Source organism: Onychomys torridus, chromosome 2 (assembly GCF_903995425.1).
Source record: "Onychomys torridus chromosome 2, mOncTor1.1, whole genome shotgun sequence".
NCBI lineage: Eukaryota > Metazoa > Chordata > Mammalia > Rodentia > Cricetidae > Onychomys > Onychomys torridus.
In genome coordinates, this window is record NC_050444.1 from 38,171,909 (window position 1) to 38,190,342 (window position 18,434).

General features: G+C 43.7%; 1 protein-coding gene across 1 annotated transcript in view; it reads right to left on the reverse strand.

The window, feature by feature from the left end:
- The window catches only part of Prex2 (phosphatidylinositol-3,4,5-trisphosphate dependent Rac exchange factor 2), a 297,248-nt gene extending 283,448 nt beyond the window's left edge, over nt 1-13,800 (reverse strand). Inside the window, exon 1 of the mRNA XM_036177419.1 lies at nt 13,159-13,800. Coding sequence (XP_036033312.1) covers nt 13,159-13,275 — 117 coding nt within the window. The 5' untranslated portion in view covers nt 13,276-13,800. The remainder of the gene's footprint in view (nt 1-13,158) is intronic.
- Between the last annotated feature and the right edge of the window lie 4,634 nt (nt 13,801-18,434).

Below are 18,434 nucleotides of genomic sequence, written 5' to 3' on the forward strand. Positions count from 1 at the left end.
GCTTTTTCTTGTTTTTAAAAAAAAGTACCCATATATACTAGCTGACTTTCTACATCTCTCAGGAAAGATTTGCTTAGATTTCCAAAAATGGCAGGAAACCTTAATCTCATCCATAAACCCAACTACAGAAATGTATGTTCTAAATTGAGTTTAAACACTAAAGTACTAAATTCTGAAAAGTTTCCTGTCCAATGGCCATGTTCCTAACACATGCCTCAACTTTATGGATAACCTAAGATTTAAAAGCCTTAAACCCCATGGCGAAGGGATAGAGCTCTTGCCTAGGCATGGCTCCACTTCTAGCACTGTTTAAAAGACTCTCAAATCTCAAAGGGTTACCTATGTGGGGATTTGAATGAGAATAGCCCCATAGGCTCATGTATTTGAATATTTGGTTCCCAGTTGGAGGACTGTTTAGGAAGGATTAGAGGGAGTGGCCTTGTTGGAGGAGGTGCATCACTAAGGGTGGGCTTTAAGATTTCAAAAGCCCATGGCAGGCCCAGGCTCTCTCGCCCTCTCTACCTGTTACTTGTGGGTAAGATGTAAGCTCTCAGCTACTGCTCCAGCGTCATGTCTGCCTACCTGCCACCATACTGCTCTCCATGATGATCATGAACTCACCCTCTGAAACTGAAAGCAGGCATCCAATTAAATGCTTTCTTTTATAAGTTGCCTTGGTCATGGTGTCTCTTCACAGTAATCAAAAAGTAACTAGGACAATCTACTATTTTCTGAGATGTTCACCATACTGGGCTGATGAGATGGCCCTTGCCCCAAAGCCCAAATGCCTGAGCTTGGCCCCAAGACCAGCAGATCCTGTTTACATACAGAAAAAGCCTCAAATTCTCATGTTATAATTGGAAGCTATGTTCACCCATTCAATGTCACCTCTCAGACACTCTGTATGATTATATGCTTATGCTACTTTTGACTTAGAAACTAAAAAAAAAAAAAAAAAAAATGTCCTTAGCTGACCTGTTAATCAGGCTTCCTTCTATGGCTACAGTGCCAATTACTGCCCCCTGATCCAGGCCATCAACAGATGAAGGCCTACCTAGAAGAAAGAACACTCTTAGGTGTAGCTAGAGTTTTCCTGCCTGGCCCACAGTCAGGACAAATCTCTCTCACCCGCCAGTCCCACAGTCGCTCAGACCCAACCAAGTAAACACACAGAAACTTATATTGCTTACAAACTGTATGGCCGTTGCAGGCTTCTTGTTATCTACTTCTTCTATCTTAAATTAACCCATTTCTGTTAGTCTATACTTTGCCACATGGCTTGTGGCTTACCAGTGTCTTTACATGTTGCTTCTCGTGGCAGCGGCTGGCAATGTCTGTCCCAGCCTTCCTGTCTCAGCCTTCTCTTCTTCCTTGTCCCGCCTACCTTATCCTTCCTGCCTGGCTACTGGCCAATCAGCACTTTATTTATACAGAGTGATATCCACAGCACTTAGGCATAGTGGTCCTTTCAACAGTGGACTTATCTGTGTTTAAATTACATTTTTAATTTCTGCTAAAGCAATGAATGTAATATCCACCAAATGCAGAGCAGTGGGCACACTTTTGAGCTCCCAAGAGTATGCCTACTAATTTTACTTTATGGCTTAATAATATGTAGGCTAAACACATGAGCTATATTTAAACCAAAACCAAAGACTAAACCCCATTAGGAAACACTAAGTACACAGAGATCCAAAGAAGAATTAAACGGAAACCACTAACCTTAATGATTTATATTAAGAGAAATTCAACAGGAGAATCAAAGTCATCTATTTTTAAAAGGTCCACTGTGCCTTCTTATTTCCATGAGGGCGGCACATGCTGACTTCTGGGTCATGACTGGGTGGCTGGCCCTGACAGTCTCCAGCCAATCAACAGCTGCTTCCACTCACTTGCTCCTGAGGGTTTGCCTGAGATGAACCTCTGTTCCTTCCTCATTTCTTTCATCTCTGAACTTCCCAAGTTAACAAGTTCTGTCCCTGTCCCGACGTCTGTCTCATTTTTCCTCATGCTGATCAATCATACCTTTCCCACAAATCACAAAAACTGGCAGATCATGGGCAAAACCTTTTGGAACTGCCACAGAGGGGATCTATTTGGAATTTTCTTTTGCTTCCTAAAAATCCTTGGATTTGTAATTCTTGGATTCCTACGCTCTAAAAATTACTGTGAAAATTTAAATTTTTCTTTCCATCTCACCCATATCAACCTCCATCTAATATTTATTAGTATTTATGCATGTTATGAGTTGCAATATAGGACTACGCAGGGATAACACAGCAAACACATAATACCTGTTGATGATGTCCCGGGATATATTCTTTGAAGACACTAGAACATTTTAAGAATAACATAAAATCTCCAAACCCTGCAAGGTCTTCTCATAGAAGCCTCTAGGTTAGTCTGTGTTGAAGTTGTCTTATTTGCCAGGATCCCTTTCAATCCTGACCCTCAGGGGGATGGAAGGTGGGAGACAAAGTGAAGGGCACATATTCCCATTAAGCATGTGACCCAGAATTTACAGATCAACTTAGGGAGGAAGAATTTACTTGGCTTACAGGTTACAGTCCATACTGGAGTGAACCCAGGGCAGGAGCTTGAAGCAGAAACCAGAGAGGGCTCTTACCAGCTGGTTCACTGATTGATTGGCTCAGCTCACTTTTTATTACAGCCTAGGGCAACCTGTGTGGGGATCTACTGCCCCCATGGTGGCCTAGGCCTTCCTATATTAATTAGCAATCATGTAAATGCCACACAGACATGCCTACAGGCTAATTCAACTGCCTGAGTTCCCTCTTCCCATCTCTATCAAGTTAACAACCAAGATTAGCCACCACATATTTTCACAGTAAATTGTTAGAGTATAGGAATCCAAGGTTAAAATTAATCATTTCTAAGGGTAGGAGACTAAATTGTCACTGGGCACCAAATGGTCCCCTCTATATTTTTTTCTCATCTCTTTCTTTAGTGCAGAATCTCCCAGACTCTAGCAGGGAACATGGCTGTCTGATTAATCAGCACATTTTCTGTTTCCCTTATAGCTGATCTGGTCATGTTACAAAGAGATCTGGCCACAAAGACGGCAGTCAAAGTGACTTGTGTAAATGCTGGGTCACATACTTAATGGGAATATGTGCCCTCCTCTACTTCGTCTCCCACCTTCCATCCCCTGAGGGTCAGGACTGAAAGGGATCCTGGCAAGTAAGATCACTGCCACCATGCAAACAGTACAGTAGCCTGCTTCCCCCACCTTTACTGTCCACTGGAACCACCTGGAGAATTCCGTGACCAGGGATCTGGGTTCACTTCCCACACTCTGATTTCCCCTTGTCCTCGGTGGCTAACAGAGCAGTAGAACCAAGATCTGTGGGTAACTCGATGCTGCTGAGCATCTTAAGCCTCTGGACCACCATTAGGCAACAGAGCCAAAATATTAACCAGATCCCAGAGGAGGTTTCAGAAAATGGTGACTACATATGGCTTTCCCATTCGCAAACACTCTTGCACTGTTTAACCTGATGTTATTTGGTCTGGGTAAGAGCAGCTGAAAAAATACCCTTACAAATATACAAAATAAACACAACATCCTGGTAGTGCAAGAAAAGAATATGTACACACAGACTTTAAAAAAATTAAGCACTATTCTTTTTCTTAAGAAAAACCCTAAAGTATATCTGGAGACAAACATTTAAACAACCAGTTTGGATATAATCCATGGAAATTGGGGCTGAAATAAAGAAGATCATTAAAATTAAACTAAAAATATGATGATGATAAAAACATTCAGTTGTGCCATGTTCAGTTGATATCCCTGGGAGGCCTGCTCCTTTGCAAAGGGAAATGGAGGGGTAGTGGATCTGGGGGAGAGGGGAAATGGGGGGAGGGGGGCAGGAGAAGCAGAGGGAGGGGAGGAGGCTGCAGTCAGGATGTATTGTATGAGAGAAGAATAAGAAATCATTCAATTTAACAAGAATTAGAAAATACTTAAGTTGGCCAATTCACTGACGATCTGAAATGTGATGACTTCACAGCAGTTAAAGTAAGGCTAATGCATTTCATCAGACACAGGTGAGCCTGCCCTGAAATGGTCAACTTCCATTTACTTGCTCTGTTATTCCCAACATGCATCTTACACTTCATGGTCCAAAGTGGCTACCTCCATGCCTGCCATCACATCCTCATACCAGCCAAGAAGACATTAGAAAGAAAAGGAAAAAAGAAAATTTTCCCACCCTTCATTATATATTTAGAAACTACCTACTGTCACTTGTGTCCACAATCCCCTGCCATACCCTAAAAATATCCCTCATCTTATCTACAAGGAAGTTTGCAAAATGAAATATGGCCTGGATATCTAAGCTTTACACAGAGCTAAAAGTGTTTGTCACTATAGAAGAAAAGAATAAAGAGTGTTTATACAGCTAGAAGGCTTTCCCAGAGATCTTGTTAGTAAGAGGTAGAAGAACACAGAGACGGACCTGTGTCTATCCAATCAAAATAAACTGTGTACATACATTAAAGTCACACACAGAATGAAGGCCTTCCTCTCCCTTAGAACTGACATCGGTGTGATGGTGAACGAGTACAATAATAACCTTGGGATGCGGGCGAGGAACCGGCACATGGGTGAATGAACGCAGTGTCATAATGCCTTCCCCTAGACGGTGGTACGGACAGAAGGACAACTGTAGTAAAGGAGACACCGCATGAGGAATGCCAAGAACTCCTTCTTTGGGGCAACAGTCACAAATAAGAGGGAGCTGAAATTCCAAGGGAGCCTGGACACAAGGCCAACTTGAGGCATCACAAGGCGTTAGAGGAAATATCAACATGTCTTGCACAATCTCTGAAAATATGTCGCCATCTACAAAGCCTCTGGTTCTGGCAAGAAGACAACTTACAGAGATAACTCAAACAGCCACACTGGCAGCTAAGCCAGACCCTGGACCCTACTGGACTCAGGGAGATAACATTTTTAAAGAGTAAGAATGCATGCCATCAGCATTCTATGCTGCTAAACTTCTGCTATAAACCCAGAGAATATTTTATATCTGTATTCTAAATTTAACACCGCTGGAATCCTTTCGTAAGTATTGTACAATTTAACCTTTTCAAATGAAGGGTTTGCCTTTTCATGGAAAGCATGTATTTCACGCTAATGAGGAAACACAATGTCCTTGGCATAGACATTCTCCAGCAAAATGGGCCACTTTTGTGCACTATGCTGAGCTACATGGTAAGACAGGAAGACAACAAACTCACCCGAGAAAATCAAAGTCTGAAATCAAGGATTCCACTTAAATGATCAGTTTCCTTAACATTCCCCTCACTGAATGACTGGATAGAACTGGTTCACAAGTGTGAGAGGAGAGCAAGAAAAGACAAACACAGCCAGGTGGTGGTGGCACACGCCTTTAATCCCAGCACTCGGGAGGCAGAGCCAGGCAGATCTGTGTGAGTTCGAGGCCAGCCTGGTCTCCAAAAGTGAGTTCTAGGAAAGGCACAAAGCTACACAGAGAAACCCTGTCTCGAAAAAACAAAAAAAGAAAGAAAGAAAGAAAGAAAAGACAAACACATTACACATTACATGTCTCAGGATTCAGGAGTTATGCTCAATGCCATGTAAAACATGAATTGACAGCACTTCTAAGCAAAAACATTCCCAGGGATCCTTTCCTGGAATTACAATGATAATTTTATAAATCAAAGATACTAATTTTCATATAGCAAATACAATTCTAGTAACAGAAATTTCATAAATTAGTAAACCTCCTTCGAATAAAAATTCATCTATTACCAAATTCAATGCATAATAAATATAAGAACTGATGCTCATTAAAACAAGTTTCAGTACAAACTAATGTGTAAAAATACAGACATATGATTTTATTTGGTATTTAATACTAAGTATATGGTTAAAAAACCCTGCACAATACATTGTTAGAAGTACTGAAAAAAATATATATAATCACGTTGGTTGTCAGATAACTCATTTGAAAAAATTTATATGTGTATTATGTGTTTTAATGAGTGTGTGTGTGCGTGTGCGTGTTAGACTTCTACTGGCATGATAAGATGCCATGGACAGGCAATTTATAAAAGAAAACATTTATTAGACTCATGGTTCCATTGTATTAGAGTCCATGATCACCATGGCAGGAACCATGGCAGCAGGCAGGCAAGCATTTCCATGCTGCGGCAGTCGCTGAGAGCTTACATTCAATTCACAAGTGTGCATAAAGCAGAGAGAGATAGAGTTAACTGGGAATGGTATGGGCTTTTGAAACTTCAAAGCCCACCCCCAGTGACACACATGCTCCAACAAGGCCACACCTCCTAATCCTTCCCAAACAGCTGCTCCAACTAGGGACCAAGCATTTAAACATATGAGTCTATGGGGCCATTCTCATTCATACCACCACAGGTCTCTGGTACTTCTCAGGTTGCCCAGTTCCAGCTGCAGACAGAGGCAGAAGCAACTACACACTCAAGGGACAGCCTACGCATTATGAGCATTAGGAACAGTGCTTTAAAATGCTTTAAAATGGATATGGTCTGTGCCAGGAAGGCTTCTAGAATTTTGTTCAATGCCTGCCCATCTTCCAGTGCTGCAAAGGTCCTCACCATGGCTCACCTGAATGTCTCATTGCCTTCTGCCATGCCCCAAGCTTTAGTAACATTTTGTGTAGTTGTTATTATTGTTCACTTTTGTTTCTTTGTTGGCTTCCTTCTCCTCAATTTTATCCAACTTCCTTAAATACCTCCAGATGAAATTATGTCCTTACACTACTGCTGTGATTTGAATGCAGAATATCCTCAACAGGCTCATGAATCTGAACACTTGGTCCCCAGCTGGTGGGACTTCTGTAGAAGGCTGTGGAACAATTAGGCATTAAGACCCCAGAGAAGGAAACAGGTGCCTGGGACATGCCTTGATGCTCCGTCATTCCACTTCCTGTCCTCTGCTTTCAGACTGCCAATGAAAGGTGACCAGCGGCAGTGCGGTGCCACCACGCTCTTCCCCACCAACATGGACTGCATTCCCTCAAACTGAAAGCAGAAACAAACCCTCCATCCCTTCACTTGGGTATTAACAAAGATTTCTGGCACCACAACAAAAAAGTAACTAACACAGTTATTAACCATCCCTCTCTTCCTATTTACCAGCAAGCACCGTGAAGTTTCCTCGGTTGCCATTATGTCTCACGTCTCCACTTACTCCTTCTTTCAGACTTCACTTCAACCAACAAGATCCTTCCTTGACATTAGAGAACACACCCCTCTCTGTCTATCCCTGTCCCTAACCCCTATATCTATCCCTCCCTCCCACCCTCTGGATTCTTTGTTTCAATCTTCAATGGTCAAAGTCAATGATGTACCCTACACTTCCTTTGAACAGTGGCTCTCAGCTAAACGTCCAAAACCAAATTCATTTTTCCCTCCTCCCCACGCTTTTCTGTCCCTTGCATTTTATTTTTCAATTAATGGTTCTACCCATCTAGTCATCACACCTACACCTTCCCTTCTGGCACACAATACCAAAGGTTTTACCCCAGCATTGTGCTATAGTTGTTGAGTACTTAGGGCTTTTTTGTTTGGGGGAGTGGTGGCTGCTGTTATTGTTTGGTTTTTCGAGACAGGGTCTCTCTGTGTAACAGCCCTGGCTGTCCTGGAACTGTCTCTGTAGACCAGGCTGGCCTCGAACTTGCAGACATCTGCTTGAGCACTGTGATCAAAGGTCTAAGCAACCACTGCCAGGCATGAAGGCTTGGGATTTTTGTGGATTTATTTGCAAGATTTTTGTTGTTTTGCTGCTGTTTCTTGTTTTTAATAATCTCTGTTCCTTCAATCTTACATCAGCCACTGTATATTTCCTACCAGGATCAACACAATGGTAAGAATAGCTAAGGTGTAGCCACTTGTTTCTCAACTCTGTGGATAGATTCTCTTTCTAAGAAACAAATCTGAACCCAATAGATATTTTTCTTATACCCATGGTATCACACTATGCTGGGGTATATAGATGAGACCAGCAGTCTAAAGGAGCATCCTCTACATAAAGCACAGTCTCTGATTTATCACATGTTGGTTACTGATGCCATGATTCCCCCACACACTGTCGGGAGAATCACCAGTACTCAAAGATCCCAAGGGTCAGCCAGGGAGATCAAAGGAGAACTATCTCCAAGTTTAGGAGTCAAACAGGGCTGGTGTACAGACCCGACAGCAGTCCCACCTCAAAGAGAACCCAAGTCTCTGTCTTGGATGATCTAAACAATGTTTATGTTTTGTATAACCTCCATGGTTACTGACCAGTGCTCTCCTTCAGCAGACAGTACCAATTTAGCTCAACTTCTAACCTGTGTCAGATGAAAAGGATTAAGAAAGAGCCTTTTCTATCAGACATGCTTTGAGACTAAGACATTGGGGGAAGCAGTAAAAGGGAAGAAGGAATCAAATCTACAAGTGAAACCCCACCTCCTTCTCGGTGCCTTGGCGTTCTCTGAACTACAGACCAGTAGCACACCCAGCGTCCCTTCAACAGCTGATCCCTAATGCCTTGAGTTAAAAGTAGGAATCCTTAAGAATGGAACTCTCTTCATATTGGACCAACTGATTTCAACTCCACCAGTACCCCAAAAGCATGCAAGACTTTTTAATCTCTAGTCATAAAGAAAGTTGCAACATTTGCCAGGGTGCCAAGTTCTACCACCAATGCCACAACACAATGCTGTTCTTGGGGACAAACAGTTCACTTCTAATCTAGCACAGTCTTCTACATCCTTCAGGGGCCAGCTTGGTTACTTACCACTTGTACAAAAAGGCCCTTACTCTCAGACCAAGTGTGTTCCTCGGTGCCTCTATGACATATGGCTCTAATATTAGGGCTCCAACACACAACTGTAATTATCTGTGCATTTTTCTTTTTCCTCCAATAAAGTATGTTTAACTTCTGTTTACATCCCCAGTACCTAACATAAACAACATTTGCCTTCTCAGGCTGTTGTAGGGAGTGGAGGAAGCTCTGAATGAATGTGTATTTATTGACATGGAAAGGCCATGTCAAGGACTCGAACACCAATTGGCCCATGGGAAACTGACAAAGCCATTGTACATATGGCCAGGCTTAAGAGAAATGGCAAGACTTTTCAGGAATCGCAGTGTGAGTGTTTACAAAAGATTGATCAGTTGGGCAAGACTAGCAACTCTGGCTTCTTCCTCATGGATGGTTTTTAGCCTGAGACTTCTCTCCTCCAGAGGCCTCCCACTGAGATGAGCTAATTCCTCCCCCCATGCTTTGCCTAATAAACAGGAAGAGGTTCCAGGTTTCGGTAGGTGGTAGAGGGTAGAGAACCCCTCCTGACCCCAGCTTATTCCCTCAGTGCCCCAGGAAGGTTCCAGAACCCAAGCTGTCCAAGCAAAATACCAGACCGGTAGCTTAAACCAAAGCATGTTGCCTCACATTTCTGAATGTACAAAGTTCCGGATCAGAACCTCTCTTTGGTTTGCAAATGGCCACCTTCTCTCTGAGTCCTCCCTTAGTCTGGCCTCTGTACAAATGCCTGCATGCTTAGTGTCTCCGTGTGCTCAAGTCACTTCTTTTGAGAACCCCAGTCACACTGATCAGGACTTTCCTAACAGCCTCATTTTAACTTATTTCCCTCTTTTAAAGCCACAATCGGGGCCGGGCAGTAGTGGCACAGGCCTTTAATCCCAGCACTTGGGAGGCAGAGCCAGCCTGGTCTACAGAGCGAGATCCAGGAAAGGCGCAAAGCTACACAGAGAAACCCTGTCTCGAAAAAAACACAATCTGTAAATTCACCAGATTTTGTAACGCAGGGTTAAGTCTTCAACACATGAATCTAGCAAAGGAAGGAAGATAATCCGTCCATAACACAAGGATTAGGAACAATGCATCCAATCAATACATGTTTGCCTGGAAGAGCCAGTCAGGACCAGAAAAGAAGGTTCTCCTCAGGTGCCTTCTCATTCGAATTTGCTTGCTTGGCCTGTTTGTTTCCATGAGCTCCTGCAATGAAAAAGCTCACACAGGAAGTAAATGAACCTCCAGGTTCTTTGGGAATGGATCATCTAGATAAAAATGGCTTCTCTAACTGCTTTTGCAAAGGAACAAATATGAACACCAGGAGAAGCCAAGGTAGGGGTCCTGGGGCCATAAAACTCAGATCTCCCTCACTACTCTTAAGGACCTCCAAGCTCTAGAGAGCAGCAATGGAAGGATGTAAGAGATCACATCGGGTACAGAGAATGCAAATGTTTATTGAGAACTGTAAAGCACAATATAAATGATGGTGGCTACCACACCGAATACAGTCTTCTCAGCACCTTAAAGTGAACTGAGCATAAAGAAGACCATGAATAAGGCCACTGGTGAGACCGCTCAGCAGGTAAAGGCTTTGGCTGCCAAGCCTGGTGCCTTGAGATTGCAGAATTAGATGCCCCAAACCCACGTGGTGGAAAAGAAACATCTGACTCCCTCAAGCTGTCCTCTGACCCCCCACAAGAGGTCTTAGCACACATATACACAAAAACAAATGAATAGGTAAATGTAATTTTTAAAACAAAGCAAAAAACACCATGCCAGAAGACCCAAAAACAGAGGGGGGGGGGGGTAGAGAGTATAGAAGAATAAGAAAAGGAAATTTTTTAATTTGATCTTTCCTCTTTGTAACATCAGCAGACGTAACATAAACCACTTACATGGCCTTCACCTGAGCCAGACCACAGCCAAAGCTCTACAGAGCCTGTAAGGGGCAGAGCTGTGCCTGACAGCATGCCAGGAACCTCACATCTGTTCTCACTGTGATCAGAAATGACACTCCCTTTGGCCCTTACCAGTGTCCCCCGTTTATACAATAAATTACACGGTCACCCTGCCACAATAACACAAACCCACTGAGAAACAGTTATACAATTTTTTAGGACCAGTGAAAAATAAAACCGTGAGACCCCTTGTTCAAAAGACAGGGAGGAAAAGGCTAGCAAAGGTTCGGAAATGCAAGACTGGTTTTCTTTCGTGTACCTCTGACAATCTTGCTCTGTTGTCCCATCAGACATCATTTGCAAAACCCAAATGGAAACCTAAGATTAGTAAGAATGTCAAGATGGCAGAGGCAAGGCATCAAAGCAAGTAAGGATCGGTCTGAGCATGAAGCCACAGGGATACATACATAGACACACGGGTGTGTACAGGATACACACATCCACGGGCCCAGGGTCTGTCACCACAGTCCACTCCCTCTACGAGCGGGTAACTTGTTATAGACTGGAAAGAGGAAGCAAGTCACAACCAACTACTGTCCAGAGTAGGGCATTAAATGCTGTTATTAATCACATGGAACCATTATCTAGAAATGTTTTCCAGTTATTTCTAATGAAGCACAAAATTTCATTTCCCCAAAACAAAGAAAATGCAAGCAAATTAGGTCACTCTTTACCATCTTACCTATACAGAATTAATGAGGAAAACATCTTCTCTTTTTACGTCCCTTAAATGCTCTAAAGGTGTCAGTGACTTCTTGACAATGTAGACAAGAGTCCTTACTATTACAAAACCCCAATATGCCATAACAATATAAAATTAGCAGCACATTCCTTCTTTCTTTTTTGATTTTCTGAGACAGGGTTTCTCTGTGTGGCCCTGGCTGACCTGGAACTCACTGTGTAGACCAGCCTGGCCTCTGCCTCCCAAGAGCTGACATTGAGGGCCTGTGCACTATGCCGGGTGAAAGCTGACATTTTAAATGAAGATCAACAAGTTAGGTTTTTGAGACAGGGCCGAGTACTTGCCTGCTTCTGCAGCTTAGCACTGGCAGTCTCCCCTTTACATCTATTTTCAGAAAGGCTGCCTAGAAGAAATGACTCACTCTTCAGATCCAAAGACTTACTTCCCAACCAAGTTTCATGAAAGTCAAATTTGAAGCGATTAAAAGTTAAATCTCCTTAAAAAACATGCTCTTATCTGTAATTGCTACATAGCGTACAATAATCCTACCCATCCCCAATTATCGGGGCATTCTCCAAGAATGTGGGCCCTGGGGCTTGAATAAACTACATTTGAGAAGCCAATCTGCGCGTTTGGCATCTTCTGAGACATTGTTCTTTCCTTCTGACACAGCCAAGTGACTGCAAGCACAAACTTTACAGACTGAACCAATCTCGGGAGGAAGTTCGGTATTTGAAACATTTCCCTTCGAACCTGGGTAAGGAACACAGCGAGGAAAGGGAGAGGGGTTGAGGATCTGGGCAGGGTTTGGGAAGCTAACTCCTTTCGGGAAGGATGGATGCTCCCTCCGGTTATCAGGATGGACAGGAACCGACTATAAATTCCCTTTTTTTCTTTTTTTCTCAGTTAGCGAGGAAAATCCCGCCTTTAGGTGACGTCTCGGGAGTTCTTTTTCCCACAGTTTCTCCTCTCCTGTCTGAAACTGAATGAAATGCTTTGGGGACAGAATTCTGGTGAGTCAAGATGGGACCTGGAAACAGCTCCTGCCCAGTCAACCAAATCCTGAAGTTGTCAGCCGCAAAGCGAGTTTTATGACACCACTCTCAAGGGGGTCGGTGTGCACCGGGGACCGGGAACCAAGTGGAGGGCAAATTTAAACTAGGAGAAAGGAGATTGTAGGGCTGGGAGGGAGGGCGGGCGCGCACATGTGGCTTTAATATGCAACAGCTGCCAGGGATGGTGACCCCGCTGCTCCTTCTCCTCCGCCCCCACCCTCAGAATCCAACGTTTCAATGATTATACCTAAAGGGACTTCACTGCGGTTGATCTAATAACCGAGTCCGGCTGCACCACATTCAAGGACTTTTTAAACACCGCCTGTACCTGAAGGTAGCAAATTGAAGCACGAAACTAAGGCTTTTAAACCAAGTATGAGCGGAGAGAAAGAGGATAAAGAAAATGACACAATGCAATTAGCCCTGGGAGACGGATCAAGAAAATTGGGCGCAGATGGGACAGGCAGAATAGCCTCAGGTTAACTTCTCCCACGCGAGTTCTTCAAGGCCCTGGCCACTCCGTGAGTGTTCAGCCACGAGCCCATCCCCAGGCTCCCCGCGCCACCCGTACGGGTGCCCGGTGCTGGCGCAGACAATGCGCCGGACCTGGTGCCCTGCGCGGGGCCGGTCACTCACCGACACCAGGAACTCCAGCGTGCCCACGTAGTCGCGCTCGGTCTTCTGCAGCTCACTGAGCACGCACACGCGCAGACGAAGCTGCTTGTCCGCGTCCTTGGCGCTCTCGTCGCTCATGGTGGCGGGCCGGGCGCGGGGCTGGGGGCAAGTGCGCTGCCCCGCGCCTGCTGCCGCCTCTGCCGCCCGCAAAGTTGCCGCCTCCGCGGAGTCCCAAGCCGGACCCGACCGCGCAGCTTCACATGCTGGCCCGAGGCCGGGGCGTGGGCAGAGGAGGGGGCTCGGGCTGCCGCACGCGCGCGGGAGGCGCGGGACCCGGAGCAGGACACTCCCGGGGGAGCCGGATCCCGGCCCGGCCCGCCGCTCCGGCCTCACGCGGCCCCAGCCGGAGGGGAGGCGGCTCCGGCAGCCACAGCGGTGACTTGGACATCAATCAAATGCTTTCAATCCATGTGACTCCGACCCTTTACCCTTAGCCAAATCTCAGGAAAAAGGAAACACAACCCTGGGGAAGTGTATCGTGCCAGCTAACTAAACACACACACACACACACACACACACACACACACACACACACACACACACACACACTCAGGAATGGAACTAATCCGAGGTTCCCAAACCTAGGAGGACACTTGTGAGACAGCTCCAGGGCTGCTCCTGGGAATCCCGCCCATTGTTTAGCTTTAATGTGTTTTGCACCAAGTCTGAAAGCAAAGAAACAAGTCCCCGCGGTTACATAACTGCTTGGGAACAAAACAACCACAGCATTGACCCTCCCGCGTCTGACAAGGAGCACATTGATTTTGGGTTTTAGTCTAGGACAAAACAGGTTTGCTTAAAAAAAAAAAAACAAAAAAACAAAAAAACAGCAAACTAATATTATTTCACAGGGCAAACAACCTTTTGTCAAAGCTTGAAATGTCAATTAAAGTGATAAATGAGGAAAGTGACAGCCCTTATCCATACAGTGACTCCACACACGATCAGCATCGCCCTGGTTAAGTACTTTTTAATACCACTGTGTGTCTATAATTATTTTTCAGTCTCAGTATAGTACTTCAATATCAATATAAATTCTAAGAGGGGCAAAGATATTTGTTGTCAGTTCTTTCTAGGAATTGTGAGTTTTTTTGAATGGCCATCAGAAAACAGACAGAGGGTAGGAAGATAGACGGTGATGATACGCAGTAGATGATTGACAGGTGATACCTAAGGGTAGATGAGAGATGATGGACAGATGCCATACAGAAGATGGATAAGTTATAATCTTCGGTTTTGAAAATGGAAAGACCAAAGCATTTGATTTGATGTTTCAGTTTATTGATTTCTCTCTTGGGAACGGAACCAAGACCTATAAATTTAACAAACCAAGTGATCCGTTTGCATTTCTAACTAGATACCGTCCACACATTCTTTCAGAGCCATTTTTTTCTACCTAAAATGTATGTCCACAGCTTACAGCTAATGACGTTTAAATAAATGAACTGAACACAGTGAAGAGGCAGCTAAACTCGGTCCAGGAGTCGGCAGCCTGAGATAAACTAAAGATGTTTTCCTCAGTATTTACACGAAAATAATATCTAGTTTCCCTCAGTCTTTTCAAGGTATGATTGTGACTTTCATGAAACAAAGAGGGGTCGTGCATTCTTCTGGCATTAAAGATTCGGTGTTTGAATGAGTGATGCTCAGATGCTCAGGGGAAAGGTGGCTCACCCACTTCCTCTGCATCTGGCTATTTTGAGGCAGCCAGGAGCAAAGGGCAAATAATGTGGACAGCCTCACACTGTGCCCGAAGAACAAAGGACAGGCACATTAAAGAGGGACCTCACCGCACCTGGTAAACAATAAACAAAAGAAACTGGAAGGCACAGGAAATACATCCAGTAGCTATCAGGAAGTTCAAACAAGACCTAACCTCTCTAGGTTCTACAGGTAGTGAGGAATGAATACATTTCTTGTTCCCAAGTGAAGTAAACAAAACAGATTTCTACTCAGTTCTCTGAATGAAATAGAATATTTTCTCTTGCCAGTTGTTCCCAGTTAGATTTCTTTTTCTCAAGACAGTTAGTCTGTGTACAGCCCACTAGAGTGATCAGCTCACCAAGAGTAAAATACTTGAATCTGAATCATCTCCGAGGTTTTGCCCATCCAAGACATTTGCCTCTCTTCTACAAACATGCCTGGAAGACCCCTATGAAAACTATGCCGTGCTAGGACCTCAGGCCCGTGAAGACTATGAGTGCTAGGAAAATATTTCTAGTGAGACTCACAGACCATTGCTCTACAGTCACTTAAGGTTCTGTTAAAACGAACATTCCCAAGTCTACCCTCCATTCTTTTTTCAGTTGTCTGAGACATTATACCCTATATCCTTTCAGTGAGGTCCTCAGATTCTTAGGCTCACCAACACTTGAAATCTACCTTCTAAAGACCTACAATTGAGCCAGGGAGAGTCAGGCCCTTAAGAAATGCCATTAAAAGACGAGCTTTAATAATTGCTTTGTGAACGGAAGCTACAGAAAGATACTCATTTTAATTGTGCGAAATTCATATTTCCCTCAGAAGTGTCCATGCAGAAATGATTATGCTGTTTGTGGTTTCTGCCTCCTCCATCGATGCCTCGGTATCATTTGTAATTAGTGAACAACTCCAGGACACCTTGTAGTGCATTCTGCCAGTCTCTTCTGAGAGGACTCTCACAGGGACCTCCATAGCCCTGGCTGGAGTCCTTAATTCCTCATCAAAGACTTAAAAGCATAAGAAAACAGGGAGAGAGTATCTGGAAACTTTCACTTTGATGGTAAATAAGGTCTTTCACAGACTCTCAGTGTGTCCCTTCCCACTTCCTCTATTGAAACTTCAGGCTGTGCTTGCCAGGAATAGGAAAGGAACAAGCAAGATGATGGACAAGATCCAGTTTTTTTTTCCCTTGAAATACTAATGAGGTTAAAGTCTTCAATAAAAAAAAGAGATGAGGGGGGAAGAAGATAGAAGTGCCTGAGTTCTGGACTAGTTCAGCCATTAAATTTATTTCATATGCATGAACTTGGGGCAGTTAGAATCTATTAAAAGGTTCAAAGAGCCCAAGGGCAGAGCACAGTGGGCCCCTTTTGGTCAGGCCCAGAGAAGGACTACTCTGGCCTGAAAAGCTGAAAAGTCCAAGGCTGCTTTGCAAGAAGAGAGCTCTCCAGATGAATTTCAGAGAGAGGTCATATTTGTCTCTTTGACATTTCAGTACTGTTGTCTGCTCAGGGAAAGTCATAGATCAAATCTGACACCAGTTTAGGAAAAGAATCATCAACTTAAAAAGGAAGGAAAGATTGCTTTACTATATGAACATCTTGTTTAATAGAAACTATTCTTTGGTTTCCTTGAAGGCTATTGTCTCTGGTTGATGACTCCATTTCATCTTAATAGACAATAATAGGTAGATATAATGGAGATGCACTAACACACACCTGACTTGAGCAGGAAGTGATTTCTAAGACTGTTTATGAACTCAGGTTCCAGTCCACACTCAGTCCCTCAGCTGCTTACACTTCAGTTTGTCAACAGTTTGTTCAGATCGAGCATGGTGTGCTCTGAAGCACGTGATTAGTTCTAGCTTCCCCGTAGAAGGGATTTAGAAGGCGAATAGCTCAAAGGACAAAATATAGTGCTCATAAATCATATTTCAATTTTTATTTAACTTTATTTAATCACAATTTAATTTTGGGGCATAGAGAACAAATATTTGAATGGTGTACTTCAGCAAGATCCTGAGTTCTTTCCAGAAGAACTTGAGTTAAGAACAAGCCACTCTCCTAGCCCCAATCTAACATGTCATGAGAAATCATGTCCTCACTATGAAAACTTAACCTATTAACATCACAGGAAAATAAACAACCAGTGTGTCTATTATTAATCTCAGAACAACATCATCCTCGATGTCTATCTCCCTGCAGAGCCTCTTGATCACTTCCTAAAAATAGGTCTCTGTGTCCTTACAGATCTTCAAACTACTCCATATTTCTTCCCTCCCTGGAAAAATGTCCCAAGAGTTCTCCACATTGTCATTAGCTGAGAAGCTAATGCTGCCCAACATGAACATACTCACATCAGCATGTCCATCACTGAGACTGTTACCTTCAAGAGAAAAGGTCGTTGCACACAGGTGTGATCAGTATGAGGTCATGGCAATGAAGGCTTCTCTTGGATTATAAACCAGGTGGGAAGCAATCTAACCTAAGAATGAAAATTCTGTTTGTTTTGAAACAATCTTGCTATGTAGCCCAGGCTAGCTTAAAACTCACTATGTAGCCACAGATGGCTTCAAACTCTTGATCCTCTTACCTCTATCTCCCAAATGCTGGGATTGATTATAGGCATACCACACTATGCCCAAACTACATGAACTGGTAAGAGCAGAAAACCTTTCCAGGTGTAATTATGATGGAAAAGGCAGCTATGGAGGAATGATACAAAATGCAACCGTGCTGGGTTTTGCACGTGGGTAATGGGGGTTACAAGCCAAGGACCATGGGCAGCCTCTAGGATCTGGGAGAAGCAAGGCTCTTACAGAACCTAAGGGACCAGAGCTGTGTTAACTCCTTGATTTTAACCCAGTATGATTTATATTGTCCCTATAGCCCTCAGAACTGTATAAAGACAAATGTATGTTTAATCAATCACTACTTTTGTGGCAATAATTCATTTTCTTCATTCATTTACCTCCCATTCTTTCTCCAGCTTCTCTAATGTGGCGACTCTCCCAGAGCTGCCAGGACTGATTATTAATGTCACTTGGTCTTTTTCTTTCTACTTGTATTGAAGGCTCTTTATTCCCTACACCGTGTGACCTTTCCCTGACTTTTCACAGTGTCCATTGATTTGTCTCTCATCCAAGCAAACCTCCCTTGCTCTGTGTGGTGGTTTGAATAAGAAAGATGGTGCCTCTAGGCTCATATGTTTGAATGCTTAGTCACCAGGGAGTAGCACTACTTGAGAGGGATTAAGAGGTATACCCTTGTTGGATTAAGTATGGCCTTGTTGGAGGAAGTGTGTGACTGGGAGCTTTGAGATGTCAAAAGTCCAAGCCAGGCCCAGTGGCTCTTTTCCTGCTGCCTGAGGATCCAAACATAGAACTCTCAGCTCCTCCAGCATCGTGTCTGCCTGCATACCACTATGATTCTCACCATTCTGATAGTGTGCTAAACCTCTGAAACTGTAAGCAAGCCTCAATTAAACGCTTTCCTTTATAAGAGTTACCATGGTCATGGTGTCTTTTCCCAGAAATA